The sequence below is a fragment of the Ammospiza caudacuta genome, chromosome 2, assembly GCF_027887145.1.
Source record: "Ammospiza caudacuta isolate bAmmCau1 chromosome 2, bAmmCau1.pri, whole genome shotgun sequence".
NCBI lineage: Eukaryota > Metazoa > Chordata > Aves > Passeriformes > Passerellidae > Ammospiza > Ammospiza caudacuta.
The window spans coordinates 56,079,440-56,103,665 of NC_080594.1; the positions used below are offsets into that span (position 1 = coordinate 56,079,440).

Sequence of the window (24,226 nt, forward strand, 5' to 3'; positions counted from 1 at the left end):
GGAGCCAGCCCCAGATATAAAGAAACTGCTGCTGGTGAGGCCGTGCTGATTTTTGCCTTTTTCTTTTGTGTGCTTTCTGTAGTTTTTCACAATATATTTGTAGCCTATAGTATTAGTGGCTAGTTTTTCCAGTAGTTTTCCATGGCCTTTCCCTAGGCAGAAAGACAAAACACATTCCAAGGGCATCCATGCTATCTTGGTTGTCCCAAGAACCAAGGTCAAAAAACAGCTCTTCAAGACACATTTTCATCAACAAAGCACAGCTAGTACCAAGAAGGGGACTCCAGAAAAGAAGGGGGAATTGATGAAAAAGGCATCCCTGGTGGCAGCAAGGGATGAGAAAAGCCTGGAAGGCAGAACACTGCAGCCCAAGGCTGAGCTGCTTGGTAAGGGCCAGCCATGGCAGCCCCAAGCTGGGTGTAACCTTGAGGAGAAACCTGCTTCCCCATTTAGGTGAGAGAGGCCAGTGGGCTCCAGGTGCAGGGCTAGATGGTGTCCAAGCCCAGGAACAGCATTAACAGCCAGAGAATTAGATCTTCTACCTGAGTCTTAGAGTTCCATAGGCACTGTCTCTTTCAAAGCTGCCCTTTTTTTTCTTCACTGATCCAGAGACAGATCCCACAGTCACACCCAGTGCAGGGAGAAGAAGGAAAGCGAAGAGAGATGCCCAGATGGGACCACAAGCTGAACAGAGAGGTGCAGATGTGTTTTTAGACCACATGCTGGTGTGACTGAAAATTCATCTTCCTCATTCAGAGGTCAGATAAAAATCAAGGATGAACGGTCTGGAAATATATCCCAGGTCATAAAGATATATATGTGTGTTTTTACCCCATGCAACAACTAAGCACATACAACTGCTCACTCATTGCCCTTGCATCACGATGGGGAAATAATTGTAAGACTAAAAATGGGACAGTGGGAGCACAAAGGCCATCATTCCAAGTGTCCCTGGTTTCCTCCCTTCTTTGCCCAGCTGTCATGGTATGGTCTGGAATTTCCCTCTGTTCAGCTGGAGTCTGCTGTCCTGGCTATGTCCCCTCACAGTTCCTGGCGCACCCACAGCCTGCTCTGGGTGAGAACCAGAGGCCTTGGCTCTGTGTCAGCAGTGCTCAGCAGTAACAAAAACATCCACCTTATCACCACTGCTTTCAGGTCAAGTCCAAACCACAGCCCCACAGCAGCTACTCTGAAAAAATTAACTCTGCCCCAGCCAAAACCAGCACAAAGCAGCAAGACATGTAGTCACATATTAGCAAGAGCAGATTCATGTGCCTTCCAAGATGTGCTCACTAATACATGAAAATATCCTTCTTTTTCACATTTTTTATAGCTTCACAATTTTTTTTTATTCTGTGGATACAGCATAAGGTTAACTGTATAATCTGGACAGGGTGTCTGACCCAAGTACCACCAGCAGAGCTTTGGGGACATCCAGTCAATCCCCTTTTGAAGGCATCAATATTCCCCTCTGCATCTAAGCCACTGAGAGGGCAGCAGAGCTGACTTCTTTTGCATTATTTTGCAGGAGGTGGTATTCTGTAAAAGTGGGTTTGTGAGGGAAGATTCCTCCTGTGATTGCTGTGTCCAGGCTGGGTACAGTGTCTGTACAGTGTATCTCCCAGGACAAAGAGGCACACTGTTCATCCAAAGAGCTGCCTAAAAAGCTGAGTGTCACAAAGAGCCAGAGCTCCGTGGCTAAATTTCTGAGAAAGAAGAGATCAGCATACATTACCTGAACAACTGTCCCACTGAGCTGCTACAAAAGTCATCCAGACTTTTCCCCTCTCCATCAGGATAGCAGATGCCAGGCCTGCCACATGGGGAGGTGCTGCAGCTCCTGACACTGAAACTGCTGTCACTGAGCAGCTTCTCTTTTCAATGAACACAAAATTCTCCTGACCCTTACATCCTGTCCCTTTCCTCCTTTCTCTTTGTATTTCATCCTTGAGCATTGAAACCAAGGGATCCAAAAAGTAGGGCAGCTTCCCATCTGCCAGTGGAGCTGACCTAAACTTGCCTGAGTGTGATGGAGGTGGGAGCTGAGTTTTCTCCCAGCCTGGGGGAGGAGATGCCTTCTCCTCTCTGGTGTCCCGTGTTCCTCTGAGTTACTGGGTGAAGTGGATGTTTTAGGTTTAATTTTCAGATCAGAGCAGGGCAGGCTGCCAGCGGCAGGTAGGCACAATGATAGCTGTGGTTGTACATGGCATGGGATTTATTTTCTCCTTTGCTGTGCCTGTAAAACATTTTCTGGCAAAATTGGGCAATTGTCTGAAACATTGGAGTGTCTCCATGCAGCAAGTCAGGAAATCCTAGGAATGAGGGTCAGTTATAAGTTACTTCTCTAGAATTTTCCTGCAAGAGACTGGCTTTACTTGATTTCTCAATATGCCTCCAAATCCACAGAACTGGATATGTAACCTTTGCTTTCACTCTTCTCAGCTACTTAAAATTTCAGCTTTTTCCACTGATATGCTCAAGATACCTTTTGCTTCTTTAGAATTATTCTTACCTTTTTCTCCCTTGAAAAGAAGAAGAGAATTCCCTAGAGAGAAAATTTTGCTCATTACAGTCCAGAGGAATGGAGAAGTTGGGAAAGATCAAATTATTTGAAATACATTATTTTTCTATGTAATTTACAGTTGGTAACAAGGAAGAATTTGGGTTACTTTGGGGTTTATCATGAAATTGAAAGAAAAGAAAAAGAAAACCACAAAGGATGGATTTGAGAACAAGCCTCTAGGCAGAGTATCAGGATGTTTGAGTACAAGGGCAGTACTCCAAATATTCTGTATTATTTAGGCCAAGTTATTTTATTCCTCATTTCCAGCAGCTCTGGGGTGAGTCACTTGTATGCTCAGGTATCTCCTCTCCTCCTGGCCAGCTTAATGGCTTCTTAAAGGTGCCAAAAGCACTGAGATCCTTGAAAACATGGTTTACCAAGAAAACAGGATGCATTATTACAATATGATGAACTGTTATGTCAGTGGTGTTACACATTTATTGCTTGAACTAAAATAATCCCTCATAGATCACTTTTGGAAGATAAGAATTTTACAGAAGCAGTGCTGGTTCGGGGTGTTTTTTCAAAAATCCCTATTTTTATTTTTTCAACACAGCATTCAGAAAATCACATAATTTAGAGAATGAGAGAGAAGGGAGGAAGAAATTAATGAGAAAAAACTAAAGCTTAATCCTCTGGAAATGCAGACTTGTTTGCAAGAGCAGAAAATGCCTGAGAAATTCTGGTTTTCCTCCTCTAAATATACTTCTTTTTTTTTCAGTAGATACACATAGAAGCACTAAATGCAGAACTTTTAAAGCATTTTTAGCAGCAAAAGCAGCTACAGCCTTTTCATTTCATTACTTCGATTATGGTAAGAAAAAAAAGTATGGCTTTAATTTACAATTCCAATTTGTATTGACACTAAAGAGAAGCCATCCTGCTGTTAAGAGGAACTTTTCCAATTAGACCCACACTTCATGGTCTGCTGTTGAAAAAGGGATTTCAAAATCTAATTTTCTGAAATGTCAGAAGTGAAATATGGCCTTTTGTGTTTGTCACAAGTCCCTGTAACTTGGCAGAGAGGATGTCACTGCAGGGCTCATTCGTGAAATGGGTTTTGTGAAGCTGCCCTTTGTACCCCTCTGCCCGGCAGAGGTGAAAGAGCGCAGGGCGAAAGTGAAAGGAGAGTTTGGCCTCGTTAGTATTTAGGCTGATTAAGGGGAAAAAGGCTTTGGGAAGCTCTTCATGCCAAAGAACAAAAACTGCTGCTGCTGCTGCTCAAAACACTGTGAAATCCCACCAAGTTCAAACGAAGGTGCTGAAAGGAGAGACAGCACATACTGAAAATAAAGCAATTCTGTCTCCCCAGGTTTGGGGCTCACACACATATCAGTCCCAGGCTGTGCTTTCCATAGGCCACATGGGCCAGCTGAAGGATCAATAGGTGAAATGTGGCTGATGAGTAAACACGAAAGGACTTTGCCTTTAGAAAAAGAAAAGACACTTAAGTTATTTTAGAGGGGATTTTCTGTGTTGTCTCTCTCATGAGTGTGCTGGAGACCTTCAACCAAGACTGTTTTATTTTATTTAGTTTCATTTTGTTACATTTTAATCTGGCTTTGGACTGGAATGTTTTACATTTTACTACAAATCACTGTGTGTAGAATCTGCAATACTAGAAAACCAATGATTATTTTATAAAAACCCAGAGACAGAACAATTAAGCATAAGGAATTTTAATTCTCATTATACAGGTGGTTATGCATAAGCTTGCTCTTTTGTGTTGCAAGATACAGTGAGAAAAAATTATATTTAATTGAAGTCACTGGTTTATATTTTGGTGACAAAATAGCTTTATTAAGAGTCAGAACACCTCCTTAAATTCAAGTATAAAATTTTTATGCAGCATATTGCTATGGACAGCTGTTGTGTATGCACATATATTTATTCATACTTCACTTAAGGAAGCAAAATTGTGCAAATCCAATTAAAGACAAGTGAAAGCAAAATAATATATTTTCTGAGGTTTGCTTTAGAAAGTGATCTGTGAAAATGTCTAGCTGTGAGTTCATACATGGCTGTTTGCATTGCTGTGCAAACAGACCTCGGTCCCTGACAAACAAGCCAGCCTGGACAATGGAAATCCCATCTCCACCCCTCTGACAAAGATGGGCACAGAGCAGGATTTTGGTGTGACCTCTCACTGCAGAGGTGCCTTTCCTGTGACTTCAGAAGTAGGAAATCCCTGCTGGTTGTGTTGCAGTCTTCTGGAAATTGTTGGCTTTTCAGCTGGGAGAACTCCTTTACATCTTTTTCAAGGAATTAGCAGATGTTGTTTCTTTTCTTACTCTGTATTTGCCTGGAGAAAAGCAAAGGACCCACTCACAGTTGTCTCTTGTCCGGTTTTAGTGACTAGGATTGCTCAGTGGTTGCATCAGCTCCAACCCTGGATGGCAGCAGTGCAAGATGGAGCAGCAGAACTTTCTCTGAAGAGGGCAGGAGCCTTAGCATGCTCCACAGCCACTGCTGCTCTTAATTAACTCTCCCCATTATCCTTACTGGAGTGAGAATCCTGATTTTACCAGCTGCAGGTTTAACAAGACTCTTCTGCTCCCTAGGGAGAGCACAAGCCCAGTTCCCAAAAGGACTTTTTTTCTTCCACATGTCTTTGCCTTGAACACAAACTAGCTTTATGGTGGAAATCTCTACTCTTCCTCATCATCTCTCTTGGGTTTGGGAGGCCAGAAGCCCTGAGGAAAATTATTCTGGCATGGAAATAAATCAGTTTTGTGAGTGCAAAACTGCGGAGGGAATTAGCGGGTGGGAAAGGAGGGCAGAGAGAAAATTACTTTGTTCTTAATGGTTCCCGAGTCTGAAATCTTATAAACATCTCCCAAAGAGCATGGATTTGACTCTGAGGATCCACAGGTATCTTTCCTCAAATTTTTCCTCCCTCCTGACAGCTGAAGTGAGAGAAAAAAACCAGAACAGGTGAAGGAAACTGACAGTCTCTTGGGGAACAAAAAAAGCCAAAAAACTATGCCTCGAGTAGGCAAAATGCAGCTTTTCCTGACACGAGTTTGAATCCAGCTACTGCTGCCCACCCTTTCTGTGACCACCAGTGGGCAGAGAGTATTTTCTGTCTCATTTTGTCTCAGAGGGAGTTACCAACTTGTAGCACACTAAGTATAAAATAGTGAAATGGTTCGTAGTCAGCTTCTTCTCTTTCCCTATCTCCTTGTCTTGAAGTAAGGCAGATGTCCCTTAGGCAAGTGAGGGAAGGTCCTATGACTGTGGGCAATGAACCTTTGCTGTGAGCATGAATTCACCTTGCAAATAAGGGAGTGCTGATTTAAGGCATTCATTGCTAATGATTAAAGACGCAGACTTAGCTGTGGTGTGTTAAAGGGCAGTTCATCACCAGAGCCTGGAAGTAGCCATGTGATTTCTGGGATTTGACCTGCCTGAAAATCAGATGGGCATGTTTCCATTTTCATGGGTCAACAAAATTGTGTTTGGGAGACAACGATCCAGTAAAAGTTTGCAAAAATGAGACCTGATGATGGTTTCAGTTCTTTCATTTACCTTTGATCAAAACTGGATTTTGTACAAACAGTTACTCCTCAAATAGGCCTTTCCCCTCTGCTTATCAGTATCCTACTTTTTAAGATGAGCAGTCTGGAATGCCTTCAGCTGATGATTCATCTTACATGTTTATGGTAAGATGAGACTAATTGCCCTCTGGAAAAGCCCAATGTCTTGGGCATAAAAGAAAATTGGACTGAATGGCTTGGGCAGAGGCATCAATTTCGTTTCCAATGAAGCAAAGGCAGATGAATTCCTCCAAGCACCACAGACTGAAACTGGGTTGTACAGGTAGATTTCCCGCAAAGCATGTTTGGTGCTGTCTAAACAGAAGGAACTTTCTCTCACCTTTGCTGGACCACAGAGATGCCTGGGGTTAAATAAAGGCTTAGAGAAGGAACCTGTCACCTGTATTTGTCCCCATTTAGAAATACTCTACAGCCACTCTGCAAGCCACAGTGTCTTGTTGGATTTTGGGATGCCTTTGCAGTATTTGTGAAAACTTCTCTCTGCACTTGACTTTTAGTTGCTATCATGTGAAAACATTGAAGCTGGGAAGAGAATGCATGAACAAAAAGGTATAAAATTGTGATTTAGTCCAGAATGTTTCTCCGTAGGGTATTACTGTGTGCATCACCAGCATGTCCATCACTATTGCTTGCACAGTTTTGCAAGTTATTAATAAATAACCAGGATAGGCAACATCATTTGCTGCAATGTGCTGTCAGCCCATTTCCTACAGGCAGCACCAGGATTGATGGTGGCTCTTTGGTGCTTCTGTTTTGCAGATGTTGTAGACTTTTCCAATGGAAAGACTGGTATTGTTGGTGAGCTTTTGTTTGCTGCTGCCCAATTCACAACAAGCACCATCGTAAGTATATTTTATTACAAATCCTTCAATCCTAACAAATCCCTTGAAAGTGAAGGTAGGAAATAGTCTCTCTCTCCCAATGGAGAATCAAAAAAGCCATGTTCTTGGACCACTGAAAATTTGTGTACCCTTAAAAAGGTAAGAAGTAAAAGGCTTAAAACTACTCTTTGAAGGAAGAAATATTCTCTCAGGAACCAATAATTAAAAATGTACAGCTTGTTCACTCTCTTGTTGCTGTTCGCTCGCTTATCGTTCATGACATTTATGGGATTGAAAAATCTTGGGGAAAAAGAACCCTCTGTAATTGATTTATACATTGCAAAAAGCAAAGGTTTAACTTCTAGGAGACCTTCAGTATTCTATATTTATCCTCTGTCTCAGTGGAGATTTACACATAAGCCAGGCCTTGTGCACCTTTTGCTAGAGCCAACAGATTCTGAGTGAATGAAATTAAATACCAGCTTTATTCCCTGATTTCTATACCTCACCTTTCATTTTATGCATTTAAGAAAGAAGAGGGGGTTTTTTTTTGAAAAATAAAAAAGGTAGTTCAGCCAACCCATTCTGATAATAGAAAATCATTCACCTTTCATTTTAGAAATGTTCTGGAGAATTATAATTTTCCAAAAGCACCTGTCTTGAGCTCAGAACTGTTCTTTGTCTATGTGACATCATGGGTGAAGAGACAGGACTTGGCTCTTCACACAGTTCTCTGATTTTTGTAAAATTGTTTTGTGTAAAATAGACTTGAAAAAAATGAGAGCAAGGATAATGATCTACATTTTAAAGGTCATGAAATCAATTACTAAGAAGCACCAGAGTAGGTCAAGAATGAAAGAAAATAATAAAGAGGGAAAAAAAATCCCAAACAACTTAGCCTCCAAATCAGTCCTTCCCAGGGACGTGGTCTCACCTTCTGTGATCTCTACATTTCACAGTGATATTGCAAGGAAGATAGCTACTTGTAACCCCATACATATGGTTATATAGGGAATATATACCTCCTGACACATTAAAGCATAAGCTGGCATAATGTGGGTGCTAGTACATGAAGATACATAACTTTGTAGCACTAATTGTGTGTTTATTAATATGTATACATTGTTTTTCAATGCATGCCCTTGTTCTGTTTCAGAAATTTGAGTTTATAGAGCTTTCTCTGAGTCGCACCAGGTTAGAAATTGCATTGGTAGTCCCAGGGATATATTTCAGGCTTTTTCTTGTCTATGTATAGTGATTGATGTTTTACAGGACTTAAATGGGAAAGGTCAGAATTTGGAGATCAGTCAGAGAAAATTATTTTCTTTTAACCTCTACTCTGACTAACAAGGGCAATGGATTAGGTGATCTCCACAAGTCCCTCGCTCCGCTATTTTGTGAGAGCCTGTTTTGTCTTTAAAATTTATATTGTTTGGACAGTCGTTGAACATACATACTGGACAATCTGTTCATCTGTTGTTTTAGATTTCTGATTACTGCCCCAAATGTTGTGCGTTTGGGCACACAGGAGACGATAACAGTTCAAGTCCACGGGGCACAGAGCCCTGTGCAGGTTACTGCATTCTTCAAAGATGAGACGAAAAATCAGCTCATATCAGAGAAGATCTACTTTAACCTGAACCAAAACAATGGCTACCAAGAGATGAAAAATATAATGGTGAGTCTGACATCAGAGTGATTTAATTTTTTTATTTGGTGATAAAAAGCACATAATCTCCACTTGGAATAGGCTGGAACCTAGACAACATTGATCCCAAGAGGCACTGACAAAACCAATTCCAGAGACAGCAGCAACCTATTCACCCAACCAGCTAATAAAACAATGTTAATGTAATTTCAGTGGTGGTTGTGAATATTCTTTTGCACCCATATAACAAGCTCAAGTTTTTGTCACATTGGTGATAAATGAAATTTAATTTAAACACATTTAATTATTTTATCACTGTTGGGTTTTTTGCCTCACTTAAACAATGCATTCAGGCCTTTGGGTTACTACTGGCCATTTTACAATACAAGAGAAACCTTTAAAAATGTGTAGTCTCTGAGACCAAAGCCTATGTTCTTTCTGCAGATTTTAAAGTTGATTAATTCTTTACATCCTATGTTGCATCATTTGCTCCTGGCACCCTTTGAAGTCTGTTAGGATTTATTTCTGTAGCGCTAGTTTGGGCTATTTGGTTGGGAAAAAAGCACACAGCAATATTCAGTTTGGCTCTGGTTGGTTACTCCCAAAGCTAACAGCAGAGCTTTCAAATCAGGTTCCTGTCAAGGGTGATGTTTAGAAGCAACGCATTAAACTGCATGAAGTAAAGCAGTATTCTCATAATCAAGATTTTAGCATAAATAGTGTTTACAGGATACGTGGTAAATGGAAATCAACAGGCATGTAGTCTGAATTCTCCCACCTGGAGTTATTGACACTGGGCAGAAGAAAGTGTATTTCTGTGGTGGAAAATGGATGATTATAGAGGATATTTCTAATTAAAAAGAAATATTCACCTAGTAAGAAAAATATGACACCCAGTAAGAAAGATATAATTGCAAATCTTATGTTGAATGGTGCTAATATGATTATTTAAGCACTTCAGCTGTTGTGGAACCTCTGCTATGTGGTCCCAAAATTACCAAGCTCATCTCTGACTCTGTGGGGTTTTCCCTTTTATTCTCCTCAGATCAAGCCAGGGAGTCTGCAGCAGAGCCTGTTCAAGAAGAGCAATCTGCCATATGTTCTGCTGGTCACTGAGAGCAAGGAGCTCCCCATGACTGCCAAGAGCACTCGCATCCTCCTGTCCTCCAGGAAAGGCTACATTTTCATCCAGACAGATAAGCCCGTTTACACACCGAGTTCCCAAGGTAGAAATACAAATGCTTCTCTTCAGGTGTTGAATATGGATGTTACAAGGGCCGGATTAGAAAAGTAGCAACGAGCTGATTGTTCCAGCAGCCAGGGCTTCTGCAGGGACTGCTGTGCACATTGCAGCAACCCTGTGGAAATGCCTCCAGAGACAGTCACTTTTAAGGGAGACAGAAAAAATCTGCTCCTTTTTGTTCAAAATGTTAATGATGACTTTTCCTTTGGAAAAAAAACTCATGAGAAACTGTCAAAAACTGAACTCCTACTGCTTCTGCTTGTAACACCAGCAATAAGTTACCTTTGCTCTTTATGGCCCCTACTGTTTTTTTACTTACCAATTAAATTAACAAAAGAGAGAAATAAAAAAAGGGTTTGAGTTTGGTTTCAGGCCTCAACTGCAAAAGGAATACAAAAGCAAGTGAAGTTCCCTCAGTAATTTTCAGAATTTTCTTCAAAAATTTATCCAGTCATGTGACATGCAAGGGCTATGGAGGAATGCAATTATTTTCTTTAAATTTCTCATATTTCTTTTCACTAAAAGAAAGTGTTTTATCTTAAATTTGGTAACTAACTAGATTGCAATGATATGTATATAGAAAGGCCAGAAAGAAATTTGTGAACATATTTATTCTTCTGTTAAACAGTCAGATACAGGATCTTCATTCTGGACAATGCTATGAGGCCGACAGATGACACCATTACAGTTGCTGTGCTAGTAAGTATGCAAAAACACTGTTGATGAGTGCTTCTTCGGCGCAGGAGATATGGAAAACTCTTACAAAATATCCAAGAGCACAACAATAACTGAGACTCCTCTCCAGAAATCTGTATTTGCACATAGTGAGATATCTGTAGTTATTTTTGGCCCATATCAGAAACATGGAGATATGTGACATGTGGGTAATGCAGTAGGAAAGTAAGCAAAGCATTTTCTCTTCCACAGCACTAGGATATGACCTTGAGCTTTTGGATGTAAATATTTGACACCTGGGGCATAATTTCATGTTTGCTTCTTCTGTCTCAACAGAATTCCAAGGGAATGGTGGTTAAAAAGTCAGACCGGAAAATAAACACAGTGTTTGGTGAACACTTTGCTATACCTGACATTGCTGAGTATGTTACTGCTGTGCCTTCTGCATCAAAGCCTGGAGATTAAGATTTTTAACTGCTGAATTTCTTGAATTACTTTTCAAAATTGTCTTTCTTTCACCATGGGACACATGATCAGTATCTTTTCACCTTTAAGCACCTCATCCTGGATAGATGAGTCCAGAATTTACTGTAAATATGCTGCAATTAGCAACATGTATCCTGGTAAAGAACAATTAAACTGCTCAAATATCTGCTGAAACGTATGGCTTCTTTGAAGGGAGCACTTCTAAAAGGGCTAGTCTGCAAAGTGTTATTTATTAAATCTGATTACAAACAGTCAAGCTTTTACTTAATATTCAAGGTCTTCTGGCATGCTAAGTTGATTTTGATATCTCAGTGAAGATGAGCTATAGGAAATATTTGATGAGTTCTCTGTTTCTGTGGGCTTTTCAAAGGTAGTGGTTTGCAAATATGTTATCTTGTACTTCCTCATACTTGTTTTGAGTGTTTCCTAAGACACTTGGAAATATATGTTGCTGGCTCCTCCCAGTAAAAATAAAACCATTAATTAATTATTTAGGGATGAGATCAAAGTAAAGCAAATATTATAATTCAGTGATAATTTATGTGTTTGCATAATAAAATATCTGAGGAATTGTAATTAACTATTTTCTGCTGAATCTGGACTTTAGGCCTGGAATTTGGAAAATCAAAGCCTGGTTTCATCAACATGAAATGTCTAATGTTTCCACTGAATTTGAAGTTAAAAGATATGGTGAGATATTATAAGATTTGCATTAAAAATATAAGGAGTTATCACAATGTGTTAAAAATACACTGCAGTAGTTAAATCTGGCTGTAGTTAGGCTTTCATGGTGTTTCAGTGCATCATTGCTATTTCTGATGCACAGAAGAAAATTCCAGCTTTGTGTGGTTTATATTTTATAAGGAGTTTTTATACAGATTTAGTAACTTTTCAATCACATTTTAAACATTTTATCACAAAACATTGGATGGGCTCTCCTACCACAGGAAAAAAAAGTGTGATGAGCTCCATTTTGAAGTCATTTCAATTCTGGCTAAAGTTTGCAGTGAATATTGGGATGGAAGAAAGAGAAAAAAAAAACCTGCCCATTTTGTCTCAGTGAAATTCAGTCTGGAAGTTTATTAGAGTTATTCCTATCCTCAAAGAATCTTTTTTATGGAAAATAAGGGTCCTTTGGATAACGTAAAAATGTAAAAACAACAATTTGGGATAAGAAGTAGTTTGCTTTATTTACACTGAAATTATACCTCCTTGTAAAATCAATGTGGGCTTGTTGTTTCATTGTTTTGATTTTTATTCCTTTAAAGAGAAAAGAAAACCTTGAGGTTGCCTGAAAATCTCTGTTTAACAAAACTGATTTTGCCTTAGCTAGTGGAGGTAGCAGAATAGTGGAGATTACGGCCCCCTCTCCAAACAGCTGCAAGCAGGAGCAAATCACTCTGATATACCTGCAGAAACAAATAGGTTGGCTTTGTAGGAGCAAATTCAGAGTGACACAGCTGATGCTGAGGAGCTCAGATCCACTCTCCACCCAATTCAGAGTGGGTTTAGCTCGGCCTGCTCCTAGTCCAGGGCACTTCCTGCCCATGAGCAGGCAGAGTTTTCATTGTAAATAAACAGATTTTGTGTGCTTGAAGACTGCTCCACTATGTGAAGCAGAGCAGAATAACTGAAAATGACCAGTAGATTTGCTTCAGAAGGGCACTGCTCGCTCAAACTAAAACATGCTTCAATGCAGCTGCATTGTCTCAGTGTGTGTTGCCACGACAGGAGTTTAAGGTATGTTTGAAACTCACATGTCATGACCTTCTGTCTTTTTTCTTTTTCCATGCAGAACTTCCAAGTTTTGAAGTCAAACTCATCCCACTTCATCCATACTACCATATCTGGAATGAAAGCTTTGTGTTTGACATCGAGGCAAAGTAGGTGTGCTCAGAGCCAGGCTGGTTAAGGGCCAGATAAGCAGATATGAGTTTTGTGACTTTTACCTTTTTCTTGTCATTAAGAGTTAACTAGCTTCTCTCTTGACTTAGATCTGACTTATCCTATACAATCTCTGTTTCCACCACTGACTTGAGACATCAGTGCCAAGTGCTGCCTGGGTCCAGGCCATGCTGATCAAGTTGGAACAAGATTTTCTGAATATTTCTGTTTGCTGTCAAAGGTGGCTATTTAGGATTCTCTTCTGTGTTCCTATGCAAGGGTCCAGGCAAATTAGTCACCTGGTTTTCTGTGTAATTTTAGTTTAAATATTTAGAAATGTTCTAAAGCCTCCACTGTGCTATGTAACATAATTCACGTAGAGCTGGATTCAAGTTTGGGTATGGAATTTTCTCAAAGCACAGTGCAGTCTGTGAGCAATAAGCTAGTGCTTGTTCAAGAGTAATGATTTATGCAGAAAGGCTTCCAGGTGGATAAATACAAATAATCAGAGGAGTTTCCATGAGCATCACTACAGCATCACATGTCCATTGCTGAACAGCAGTACTCTGGCCTGGATGTTCCACAGCTACAGAGCTCTCAGACTGGCCAGACCACGGGGCAGGGCTCAAAGGCAAATGAATTACACCTGGTCCCATACCAAATTAGAATGGCATCAAACACAGAGCAACTTAGGAAGGCAGACAATGAAAATTTAATCCATCAAAATATTTTTTGGCAGTTGAATTTTCAGTTTTCATAACAGTAGAAATGCTAAGAAACTGCCTGTTAGGAGAATGACTAAATTAGAACTTGATACTTTTGGGTTTTTTTCTTTTTCTAAAGAGGAATAAATGTTATGAAATGAGAACAGGCAGGTGTAAGCAGCTGGCCTTCTTTCATAGTTGGGATAAATCTATTCAGTTTCAGAGGAGTGAGGACTGTTAGACTACTGCCTGCTGTCCTTGCCTGAGCTGGTCCTTCCATTCCCCAGCACACCTTGAAAGAGCAGACAGAGCCTGTATCCACCTCCTTGTGCTTGCCTGAACAAACTCAACTCTTCCTATCTTCTTGAATTTTTATTTGGTTCTATTGAATAATTACTTGCTTTAATCATGATCATTTCATGTTGTGATATGAAATTATTTCAAATCACTGGCTTCAGTATCTTAATCCTTTCTAAATTTTTCTCTGCGCTATTGCAGCACTCTATTTTGAGTTTATGAACTTTGTATATATTTGACTTCTCATCAGCATCATAATTATTTAAGAGGAAAAATTCGCCCTCAATGACTGGATACCATTCCTTTCCTTATTGGAAAAAGTCCTAGTGGTGCCACACAGGCCTGCATGACTTTCATCAAAATCAGCATATGAAATTCCTGATAATTGAACTTATTTCTCTAAACTGGCCATGCTTGTAATGAAGTTATTTGGTGTAATTGACTATTGTTTCCCATTTATTAGCTCTGGCATTTAATGCAGTTTTCATAAAACCTGTCTCTCCATTGGCTTTATTGGTATAGATAGTTCTGCTGATCAGGTCGATTTGAAAGAGGCTTGTTTAAACAAAAATAAGCCTGAGGTGAAGTGGGATTTCCACAAGCAAAAGACAACACCATGGCCATGGCAGGTCTCATGTAGCACATTGCACACTGTGCTGCTGCACATCTGCCAGGGTTTCCTTGAGCACAGAGCCCGGTGCCGCAACATGCCCCATCCTCTCTCCCCATGACCTTTATTAAATGTTCAGGGGTGTTCTGGCCAGATGCTGATCTGGCAAATATTTCACTCACAAGAGGACTTTTCTGCCATACTGCCTAAACCTGTAGGAGTGACATGGGGCAGAGGATGTCCACTCTACCCAATGCAGGTGTGAGAATACCAGCAGGGAGAGTCTTCCTGCTGTGCATCTTCAGAGGTACCAAATATTTCATATCAGTCCCTGAAATGATTTTCTGTTCCTTAATTTTCTATGCTCTGCTCATGAGTATCTCATACAAAGGAAATAGCTGTTCATCCAAGCTAAATGGGATGAGTGGTGTAAGATCTCTTGAAGTCTGGCAGCAATGAAACTTAAGTTCTCATTAATTTGTTAAAAAAAATTAAAAATTATTCTGGTGCAAATTTTACCAGATGATGTCTCCCCATTCAATTCTGCCAATGTGACTTATGCTATAAATATCTTTGCATTTGAAATCACCAGTTGGCACAATGATCAGTAAAAGTTTTCAGGTTTGAGTTATGAGCGAGTAGGACTGAATTTTGTTTTAAAGCTATTAGTTAAAAAAGGGATGCCTACAAATATTCCAATATTTTTTCAGCACAAAATGATTAGTCTGCCTTATGCTTACTTTTTTATTAAAATAATGATCCCTCTCCTCACTTTTCTTCCTTCCAAAGACATTCTTACGGGAAAGAGATTCAAGGTGCTGCATATGTGCGATTTGGCATAATTGATGAAAATGAGAACAAAATATTTATTCCAGGCCTGGAGCAACAGCTATCAGTAAGTATTCAGTGGAACTACTCTGATTTATCCTAATATTCTCCTAAGTGGAATATTGTCAAAAGTTCTGGAAACTTATAAGTCCATAATACTATAGCTGTGGTATAAACATTTTATTTCTAATGGCCACAAACCAGTAATGCTGTCTCTCTTTCCTTTTTTGTTTTTTTTTTTTTTTTTTTTTCTCTCACTTTTGTTTTAGATCCAAAATGGAAAAGGAAGAGTTACTTTAAGTACACCACTTTTGGAAGAGAAATTGAGAAAGGGCATTTCCACCCTGGAAGGTTTTCATTTATATGTGGCTGTTACCACTGTAGAAACTGCAAGTGAGTACAGTATGGCTTGGCTGATACAGTCTGGAAGATTCACACTGATCTTTCTCTGGTGTAATCTGCTATGTGGGGAATTTGGTCTCACTGGATCCATCTTTACTGTAAAGCTTGCTCATGCTGTAGGGAATTAACTAGAAGAATCTTGGATGGAAAGTGGCTGCTCAAGCTCCAAGTTGCAGATGACATTAGATAGCTAACTCTCTCCAATAGCTGAAAATGAAAACAAAATCTTTCAGAAGATTAGATATCCAAGGTATGCAAGTCCATAGTTAGTGCCCCCATAGCAACACATACTGTTTGATATTAACAGGTGGTGAGATGAGGGAAGAGGAACTCAGCAGTGTGAAGTTTGTGAGATCTCCTTATGCTCTTGATCTGTCTAACACCAAAAAGTATTTTGTGCCTGGAGCCCCCTTCTCTGTTATGGTATGTAGTGTTCTGAGTGTGTCTGTCTGCCTTCATAGCACTGCATTTACACCTGCCCTCTTTCCTTGTCTGATCCACTGTGAGCTCTGTAGGACCAAGACCTTCAACAATAGGTGCAACACAGAGCTGCTGTTTGTGTGTCTGGTTTGTCCCTTTTCTGTATGCTCAGCACCTGAACAGCCAGAAAATGCTGGCTTTCTGCTCTAGAAGTCAATGTGCACTGTTGCCCTACAAAGTTTTATAAAACATAGGAGTCTCTTCCTCTCTTCCATATAAAAATATTGAAACAAGAATATTGTAATAAAATAATCCCACATCAAACTAAAATTCTTAACAGTAAAATGGGGTATTATTGCCTTTTTAAATAAATACATTTGAGACTATGTGGCTTGAAACTTCACGCCTTCAAGTTTTTCAAGCGTTTTCTATGAAGAGTTAAAGTCAGAATATTACCTTATAATAGTTAATGACAAATATCTCTGGGACCTGCTTAGATTAAATAGATGCTAAGTGAAAATCTGAGGCATTTTGTAATCTGTACTCATAGTTTTTTACTTAAACTAAAGTCTAGACTGAGTCAATTGCTATCCCCTTTTCTCAAAACTCAAATTTTTGAATGCTGGTATGCACAGTTTTATATCTTTTTCTCAGTTCATAAAAATTATAAATTAAAATTGCTTCTTGTTTGTGTGCATTTTTTAAACATAGGATTTCCTGTAAATAACAGAACTATCTTTTCAATAGGTAACTGCCACTTTTGTTGATGGTACTCCTGCTGCCTTCCTATTTATCACTGCCACTCTTACCTTGCCTGGAAAACCCCCGGTGAAGAAGACTGCCTTCTGTAATAGAGAGGGTCTGGTCTCCATCACTTTTAACATCCCCAAAGATGCCCAAGTGCTTGAAATAAAGGTAAAGAAAATGCAAGCATCCATGTTTAAAAGTATCCCACTGAGAATTGCTCAAATGACAATTATAAACAATTGTGAAGATGATCACTTTTCATGGAATTAGCGCAGATGGTGGAACATGATTTGTTATACAACCTGGAGATCCTTGTCCAGATTGTGAAAGATTTGTTATACAGAGCAGGGGCCTGAGGGATGTCTCAAGTGAAAGACACTCCTGTAGCATCATTGGAGCCTTGGCAGTACATGCATTGGTTATAGTGATACATTTTTGTGTTCTGGATGTGCATTTGCCTGGCATGAAGGACAGAAATGGGACTGTAAGGAATATCACCATACAAAGTGATAGATAATTATCAGAGGAAAGTGAAGGAAAAGGTCCTGAGCAATGCAGAGAGTCAACTACATCTGCCCACTCAGAGGGTTCAATTATGTCCACAATATAAAAAATGGGGGGAAAAAATTGTCTGAGTACAAAATCATTTTGTGATTTTTGAGCCATTGATTCTCATTTAGAAAGAGCCAAGGGTGAAAATACCAAATGTAAATACAGCAAGAGGCAAAATGGGGTAAGAGAATAAAGTAACTAAAATCCTGGGTTTTGATGCCACGTTCTGCTAATGAGGGCTCAGCAATTATTCCTTTTATTTCACAGTATTTTCCAAATAACCTTGCACAATGTGATTATTTGTGACACTATACACTGTCTCCTGCGGGACACTTTACTCACTCTGTCCTTTTCTTCCCTGACAGGTAAAGGCTGAAGAGGGTAAAGAAAGATTAGAAACACCTGAAACCAGCATCAGAGCTGAAAGATACCAGTCTGCTTCCCCAAACTACCTCAGCATCAGCATCCCACACACTGTTGTGGCACCAGGAGATACCTTGCCCATCACCTTGAATGATATTCATCAACCTGGCAGAGGAAACATTGGCTATTTCTATTATATGGTAAACAGAACAGTATCATATCAGTAATTTCTTTCACAAATTATGCAGCCTGGAACATTTACCTAGTTACCAAGGGGGTCTAGCAAAAGGCAAGTGGGATGATTGGTGTTCTGGCACTCCAGACCCACCAAGACAGGCTGAGGGAACTGGGCTTGCTCAGTTGGGTGAAGAGCCTAAGAGTGAATTAGTAGCAACCTTAAACTACTTGAAGAGGAATTAAGGCATAGTGGAGACAAGATGTCCTAGGCGGTGCCACACAATCTAACAAGGGACCAAGGTTAAAAATTATGGCCTGGGAGATTCATTTTGGAAAAATCTATTCACTAGTAATGAGTGCAATATTGGAAGAGGCTCCCCAGGGAGTTGAGAGATTTTCCAGCCTGAGAAAAATTCAACACTCAATAAAAGAAACCCTCGCCAGTCTCATCTAGTCTTACCCTGGTGATGTCTCATCTTAGAGCAAGCAGATGGACTAGAGATCTCCATAGGTCCTTTTCAGAAATTATTTCTATGATTCTGCTGGCGTTTATACATTTGCAGTTATTTTTAGGGCATGTAAAATGGAGAGTATTTATTTTGCTGAATGGGACAAATGTGTTTGCAGGTACATGCCAGGAGTGAATCTGTTGAATGTAAAATGTGTTTAATCCCTTTCTCACTCTCTTTGTCCTCATTTTCCTTGGCAGCCTAAATTTCACAGGATGTTAAGTGCCAAGATATCAGTTCCCATTTTTTTTTAAAAGGGCTCTGACATATTGGAATAATTGTATCCCTAGGAGTTAAGTTTAGGTTTGGGGGTTTGTTTTCAATGGATGATGTACCACAGGGCTGGAACTGGTGCTGCCAATCTTTGGGAAGGTATAGTGCTGGGCAGGCAGGATGTGTGGGAGGGATGGTGACACTGCTGAAGCTCAGCAGCGAGGGTCTCTCCCAAACTTTGGTCATTTTAACAAAGACAGTGAGGATTTCAGGGCAGGCTGTAGCATGCCTTTGTTACTTCCTGAAACCCTGTATGTTTAGGAAAGCTTCACATATTTTGTTCTGGGAAGAGCACCCTCACTCCTGCTGCTGTGCCTGTTTTTTCATTCCTCTGACCACCCAAGACTATAGTTAACATAATGTAGGAAGGAAGGAGTTAAATAGTGAAGGATGGGCTGAAATCAGTTCAAGATGAGTCTGTGGGACTTTATCCTTAAACCTCCTGCTCCAACTCTTTCCCACCATCTGAAGGATTCAGTACTGATTACAGAGTAAATAATGCTGATATCTTCCTAGATGTGATGACCAGTCATTGTAGAAGACAAAATTTAGTGTTTTTACTATCTGGGTAACCCTTCTAAAGCTGTAAGACTGAGTGGAGGGTGACAGATTTGTGTTCAAACCTGGGCCACAAGACCAGTGTAGCAGAGATCCACCACCACAGTGTGCAGGTCTCCTCCAGGCTGCTGGTATACTGCTTTGGCAATCAAAACTGTTAATGCCATTAGAAGAAAACATATTTTAAACAGAATTTGCCTCAGGAAAAAAAAAAAACCAAAATGTAAAATTATTCATCATAATGGCCTTTCTGGGACATAGTCACAGTATTTTATTTCAATTGTTTCTGCCTTGCAGGTTGTGGCAAAGGGACAAGCTGAGCTTCTGGGAAGGGTCCTGTCCTCAAACAAAGTAATAAACCTTAAAATCACCGAGAAGATGGTGCCTGCCTTTCGGTTTTTAGCCTACTACTTCATTGAGAACGAGGGCCAGCAAGAGATCATCGCTGATTCTGTCTGGGTGGACGTCATGGATGTCTGCGAAGGAAAGGTGCTTTCAAAGCCCATGGCTTCTGTTGCATTCCAAATTTTTTTTAAATGGGGTAGTGGCAGAGCAAGCGCAGGCCTGGGATTATAAAGTGAGACATGTCATTTTTATTGAAAAGGAGTCATCAGGAGTCATGACAAAAGGTATAACTTGGAAAGGCTCTCAGGTTGTGCTTCAAAGAGATGAGAAATAGTTTCTTACAGAAAAAATCACCCCCTGTGAGTGAAATTTTAGAAATCCACAAGAAAATGCTGATAGAGTTATTGAGGGGGAGAAATCTCTTTTTAACTTTCTCTTTTGTTAGTGATGTGTGTCGCAGGAAAGAAAGTGAAGCCATTTATTGGGGGAAAAAGTATGAATTTGAAGTAATTTTTCAAGCTTTTTAATTTCTTTAAAAGTAATTTTCTGAATTTTGGTAGTACTTTAAAAGCTTTTAATAATGGTTTACATTAGAAAATGAAGTGTAGACAAAATGGGAGGCCCTCTAAGCCTTTCTTTCATCTTCCTTCTCCTCTTCCTCCTCCTCGCTTTGGGACCATAAGGTAAAATGAAAAAAAAATGAAGACACAGGAATTTCTACCAATAGCATGAAACCCAATTGCTGAAAATTGTCAGCTGTCTAAAATTATTTTTTTCTACTGAAAATGTTTGTTTTGGAAAAAGAATATGGTAGTCCATTGGGGGAAAATGTTTTCAAGAAAAAATCATCTGTCTCCAACAGACAAACCAACCCTTCATTTATACATGGACAAAATTCAGTAGTGTTCACAGGACTTTATAGTAATAATTCCCTATTATTCATAGTCACCATGGCTACTTCCTGTTTAAATCACAGAAGTGTGTACATCAGAACCAGATCTGTGTTTGCTCACATATGCTAAAAATTTCAAGTGAGTGATAGAAAGCAGGAAATATTATTACAGACTGGTTTAATTTGTTTAATTTTGTACATTACCATGCAATGACAAAGACAATGTGCTCATGTCTTTCATGGTAATTTTTTTCCAATGGAAATAAACAAAATTATGTTGAAGACCCCAGTTCCAAAAACCCCTAACACAAACTTTTAATTTCCCTTGGTGCTTAAATGTCATTGAAAGCCAACATCCAAAGTTCTGCAGGACACATCTTTCAGCTCCCCATGATTTCCTTCAGTGTAAAATACCTGCACCTATGTGTTCCAAACACAGGATCCCAGGCAGAAATTTCACAAAACAGGAACATCTCACAATCTCTGACTGATGACAGTCACAGCTGACAGTGTTCCTGGCCCAAAGAATCTTCACCATAATATAAAAATATTATATTTTTTTTCATCCTTTTTATTTAGATTAAAGTGAGAACAGAACAAGACACGTATGAACCAGCAGACCAGGTCAATTTGCAGATTGAAACGGACCATGCGGGAAAAGTTGCCTTAGCTGTGGTTGATAAGGCAGTTTTTATTCTGAATAAGAAAAATAAGCTTACAGCCAAAAAGGTAAGACATTTGTAACAAAATATCACATCTACTAGTCAAGCAAATTTTCCCATGACTAATGAGAGGATCAAAATATAATTAATGGCTATTAATTGCCTAGACAACATTTTGCTAAATTTGAAAATGTTTTTTCTTTTGCAATTTAGGATCTATTTAAGATGAATTGCATGTTTAAGATGAGTGGTATATTTAAGATGGGGATTTCCAACCTATGGCAGACAAGTTTGTACATTTAAAAAAGCATGGCTCGAAAGCACTCCCTAACTAAAACACCCCTCAGCTTTAATCTGCTTCCAGATGCAGCTTGCACCACCGGTTTCTCTTGTTTCTGCGAATCAAAGGCCACAAGAATTGTTCTGATATATGAATAAATTCTTTACAAGCATGTACAGCCATCTGTGCCATTTTATTTGGCAGGTATTTAATGCTATGAATTCATATGATCTTGGCTGTTCTGTGGGTGGTGGCGCAAACAGCATTCAAGTTTTTACTGATGTTGGTCTGGCTTTTATATCAGACACAATTCAATCCAGCATTCGGGAAGGTAAGTGCAACCTGCCCTTCAGAAATTTGTGTGAGACCACTAGAGATCTGGGGAGACTGATTGCTTAAAAAATCAGAAACATTTTTACTCTTATGATGTAAAATCTCCTTTGCCTTTGGGTTTTTCTTCTGCTCTTCCACCAGATGCTGGCAGCTCAGATAACTCAGGTGGTGGGTGCTGGTCCTCTGGTGACCACCTCAGCTAGGGCAAGCAGCAGTTGGCTAGGCTGGAAGATTTGTGGGACTCTCCCTCAAATTGTGGGTCTTCTGTCAATGAGATGGGTCCTAAGAGAGGTCTTCATGAATGATGTGAATGATCAGGCTGTTCCTGTCATACCATTGTGACCAAGGACTTCTGTTCTGCCTTCCCAGGATATAAATGCCTCCAGGGCACCAGAAGGCAGAAGAGATCTTTGGATTTTCAGAAAAAAATGTCAGGAATTGGTATGTCCGCTCCTCTGGGTGGCCTGAAAATCGTAGCGGGGGGGGCAAAGGGATGTGTCTGGGATCTAGGGGGCAAGAAGTGATGGCATAGTGAAGGATGCCAAGATACTCTTAGTTCCAGCTCTTGCATTACATGACACAACTTAGCACAAATATATGTACAATGCTGTATGATGCATCATTCATCAGTACAGCTCAAAAAACAAAACCAAATAATGTCTATAAATGGAAACTAGTTTGCCTCTTTATAATCCCAAATGCAAAGCAGTTCTAGTAGATAACATGTCATGTCATCAGTCATAACTTTGAGGTTTTCAAAATCTTTTGTATGGTCAGAAGATGTTTTATAAATCCTGTTTTTTCTTGACATTCTGCTTTGAAGCTGTGCCAACTTTGGTACTTTGTGCTTCAATTAAGAGAAGAGTTAGTATAGCATTTGGTATAAAATGTCAATTTGTGCAAAATTTTTTTCTCATTTTCTTGCCAGAAGACATGAAGGGTTGGAGTTGGATTCTTCCTTTCTTTTGAAATCAGACTCTACTCAAGAAAGAGAACACTGATATTGCTATTTCCATTAAGAATTCCAGCCTGCAAAGAGGATTTACTTTTAATTCAGTCTGACTGGGAAGAGAGGGCTTAGAACAGAATGTCTAGGATGCCATAGAGCCTATGCTTTCCTCCTGTGTTTGTGGACTATGTTTAGGACAGACTGTTTTCAGGGTCCCAGGCTGAAGCTTGGCTGTTGCTATAGAAATTGATGTTAATGGCAAAGAATGATATGATTGAGCACAATGAACACCTTTACACTAATTTCTTCTTACACAGCACTAATTCTGGGCTTTAATTCTATTGCAGCCAGCAGATACCAGAACACCGCTCTACTAAAATGCTGCCAAGATGGAATGAAATTAAATCCCATGAGGTTTCCTTGTGCAAAAAGGCTGGCAAAGGTGTCTGGCTCCCAGGAGTGCAGGGCCGCGTTCCAGGAGTGCTGCGAGAAAGCCACAGCCCTCAGGAAGCAGGCGAAGCAGAGGAACAGAGTGGGCTTGGCACGACGTGAGGAGCAGGGGCACACAGCTCTGCCACTTTCACCCCCCTTGTGGTGGCTGGGGAGGGCCAAGGGGCACCTCAGTGCTGTGGGGCTGGGGAGGAGGTTTGCACACCAGCATTTCAGAGAGCCCCGGTACAGCGCAGCAGCCACGCAGCGTTGCGTCTTCACACCTCTGCACTGGGAGATGGGAGTGGCACGGGATAATTCCTTGGGGTCAGAAAAGGCAGGAATCACTTCAGCCACTGCTGGCCCCTCCAGACTTACAGAGGAACTGATGGCCCCTGCCCACACCCCAGAGAGGCCACAGACAGCAGAGAGGGAAGGGGGTGGATGTCGGCATTTAGGGCTCTAAGTGGTCTCAGATTTCGACTCCTTAACTAGTGGTACTACTATTATATTACCAAAAAGAAAATTACTTTCCATCTAAAATGATCTCCTTCTGAGTGCAAGTTCTGCTACCATTTCTCATAGATTTCCCCTGTCTGTCACAAGTATGGGACACTGGGAACATCTTTGCTAGCCTTACTACAGAGGTCTGATTTTTCATTTGATAGCATATAGTTATTGAAGTTGGGAAGAAGAACACTTTGTTCAGTGACAAACTATGGTCATTGCTTCTCTTTTTCCAAGATTTTTGTTTAATTCACAAGATGAAACACAGATTAAATCTTTTCATTCAGAGCATTTTTTGTGCTTTTACAAGTTGACTCTCTGCAAGACAGTGTAAGGTCAGCAGCTGAAGACTTCCAAAAAGAAACCTCACTCCTGTTTTGCAGAATACAGTGAACAGGAAGAATTGTTTGATGAAACCTCTGTCAGCTTACGCAGTTATTTTCCTGAGAGCTGGTGGTGGAATTTTGAAGAAGTGGAAAGCCCTGGAAATCACAGGTACTCTGTTGCCTGAC

The 24,226-nt window shown here is 40.0% G+C and overlaps 1 protein-coding gene across 2 annotated transcripts in view; it reads left to right on the top strand.

Annotated features, from left to right (window-relative positions):
- The window catches only part of LOC131572039 (complement C4-like), a 52,860-nt gene that overhangs the window by 4,281 nt on the left and 24,353 nt on the right, over positions 1–24,226 (top strand). For both annotated transcript variants that reach the window (XM_058824926.1, XM_058824924.1), the window contains 18 exons: positions 6,880–6,962; positions 8,427–8,619; positions 9,635–9,815; positions 10,461–10,531; positions 10,844–10,929; positions 11,601–11,683; positions 12,789–12,876; positions 15,278–15,383; positions 15,586–15,709; positions 16,026–16,141; positions 16,886–17,053; positions 17,803–18,000; positions 19,615–19,806; positions 21,134–21,283; positions 21,701–21,827; positions 22,199–22,270; positions 23,126–23,326; positions 24,098–24,209. In XM_058824926.1, the coding sequence (XP_058680909.1) occupies positions 6,898–6,962; positions 8,427–8,619; positions 9,635–9,815; positions 10,461–10,531; positions 10,844–10,929; positions 11,601–11,683; positions 12,789–12,876; positions 15,278–15,383; positions 15,586–15,709; positions 16,026–16,141; positions 16,886–17,053; positions 17,803–18,000; positions 19,615–19,806; positions 21,134–21,283; positions 21,701–21,827; positions 22,199–22,270; positions 23,126–23,326; positions 24,098–24,209 (2,333 nt within the window). In that variant the 5' untranslated portion in view covers positions 6,880–6,897. The remainder of the gene's footprint in view (positions 1–6,879; positions 6,963–8,426; positions 8,620–9,634; positions 9,816–10,460; positions 10,532–10,843; positions 10,930–11,600; positions 11,684–12,788; positions 12,877–15,277; positions 15,384–15,585; positions 15,710–16,025; positions 16,142–16,885; positions 17,054–17,802; positions 18,001–19,614; positions 19,807–21,133; positions 21,284–21,700; positions 21,828–22,198; positions 22,271–23,125; positions 23,327–24,097; positions 24,210–24,226) is intronic.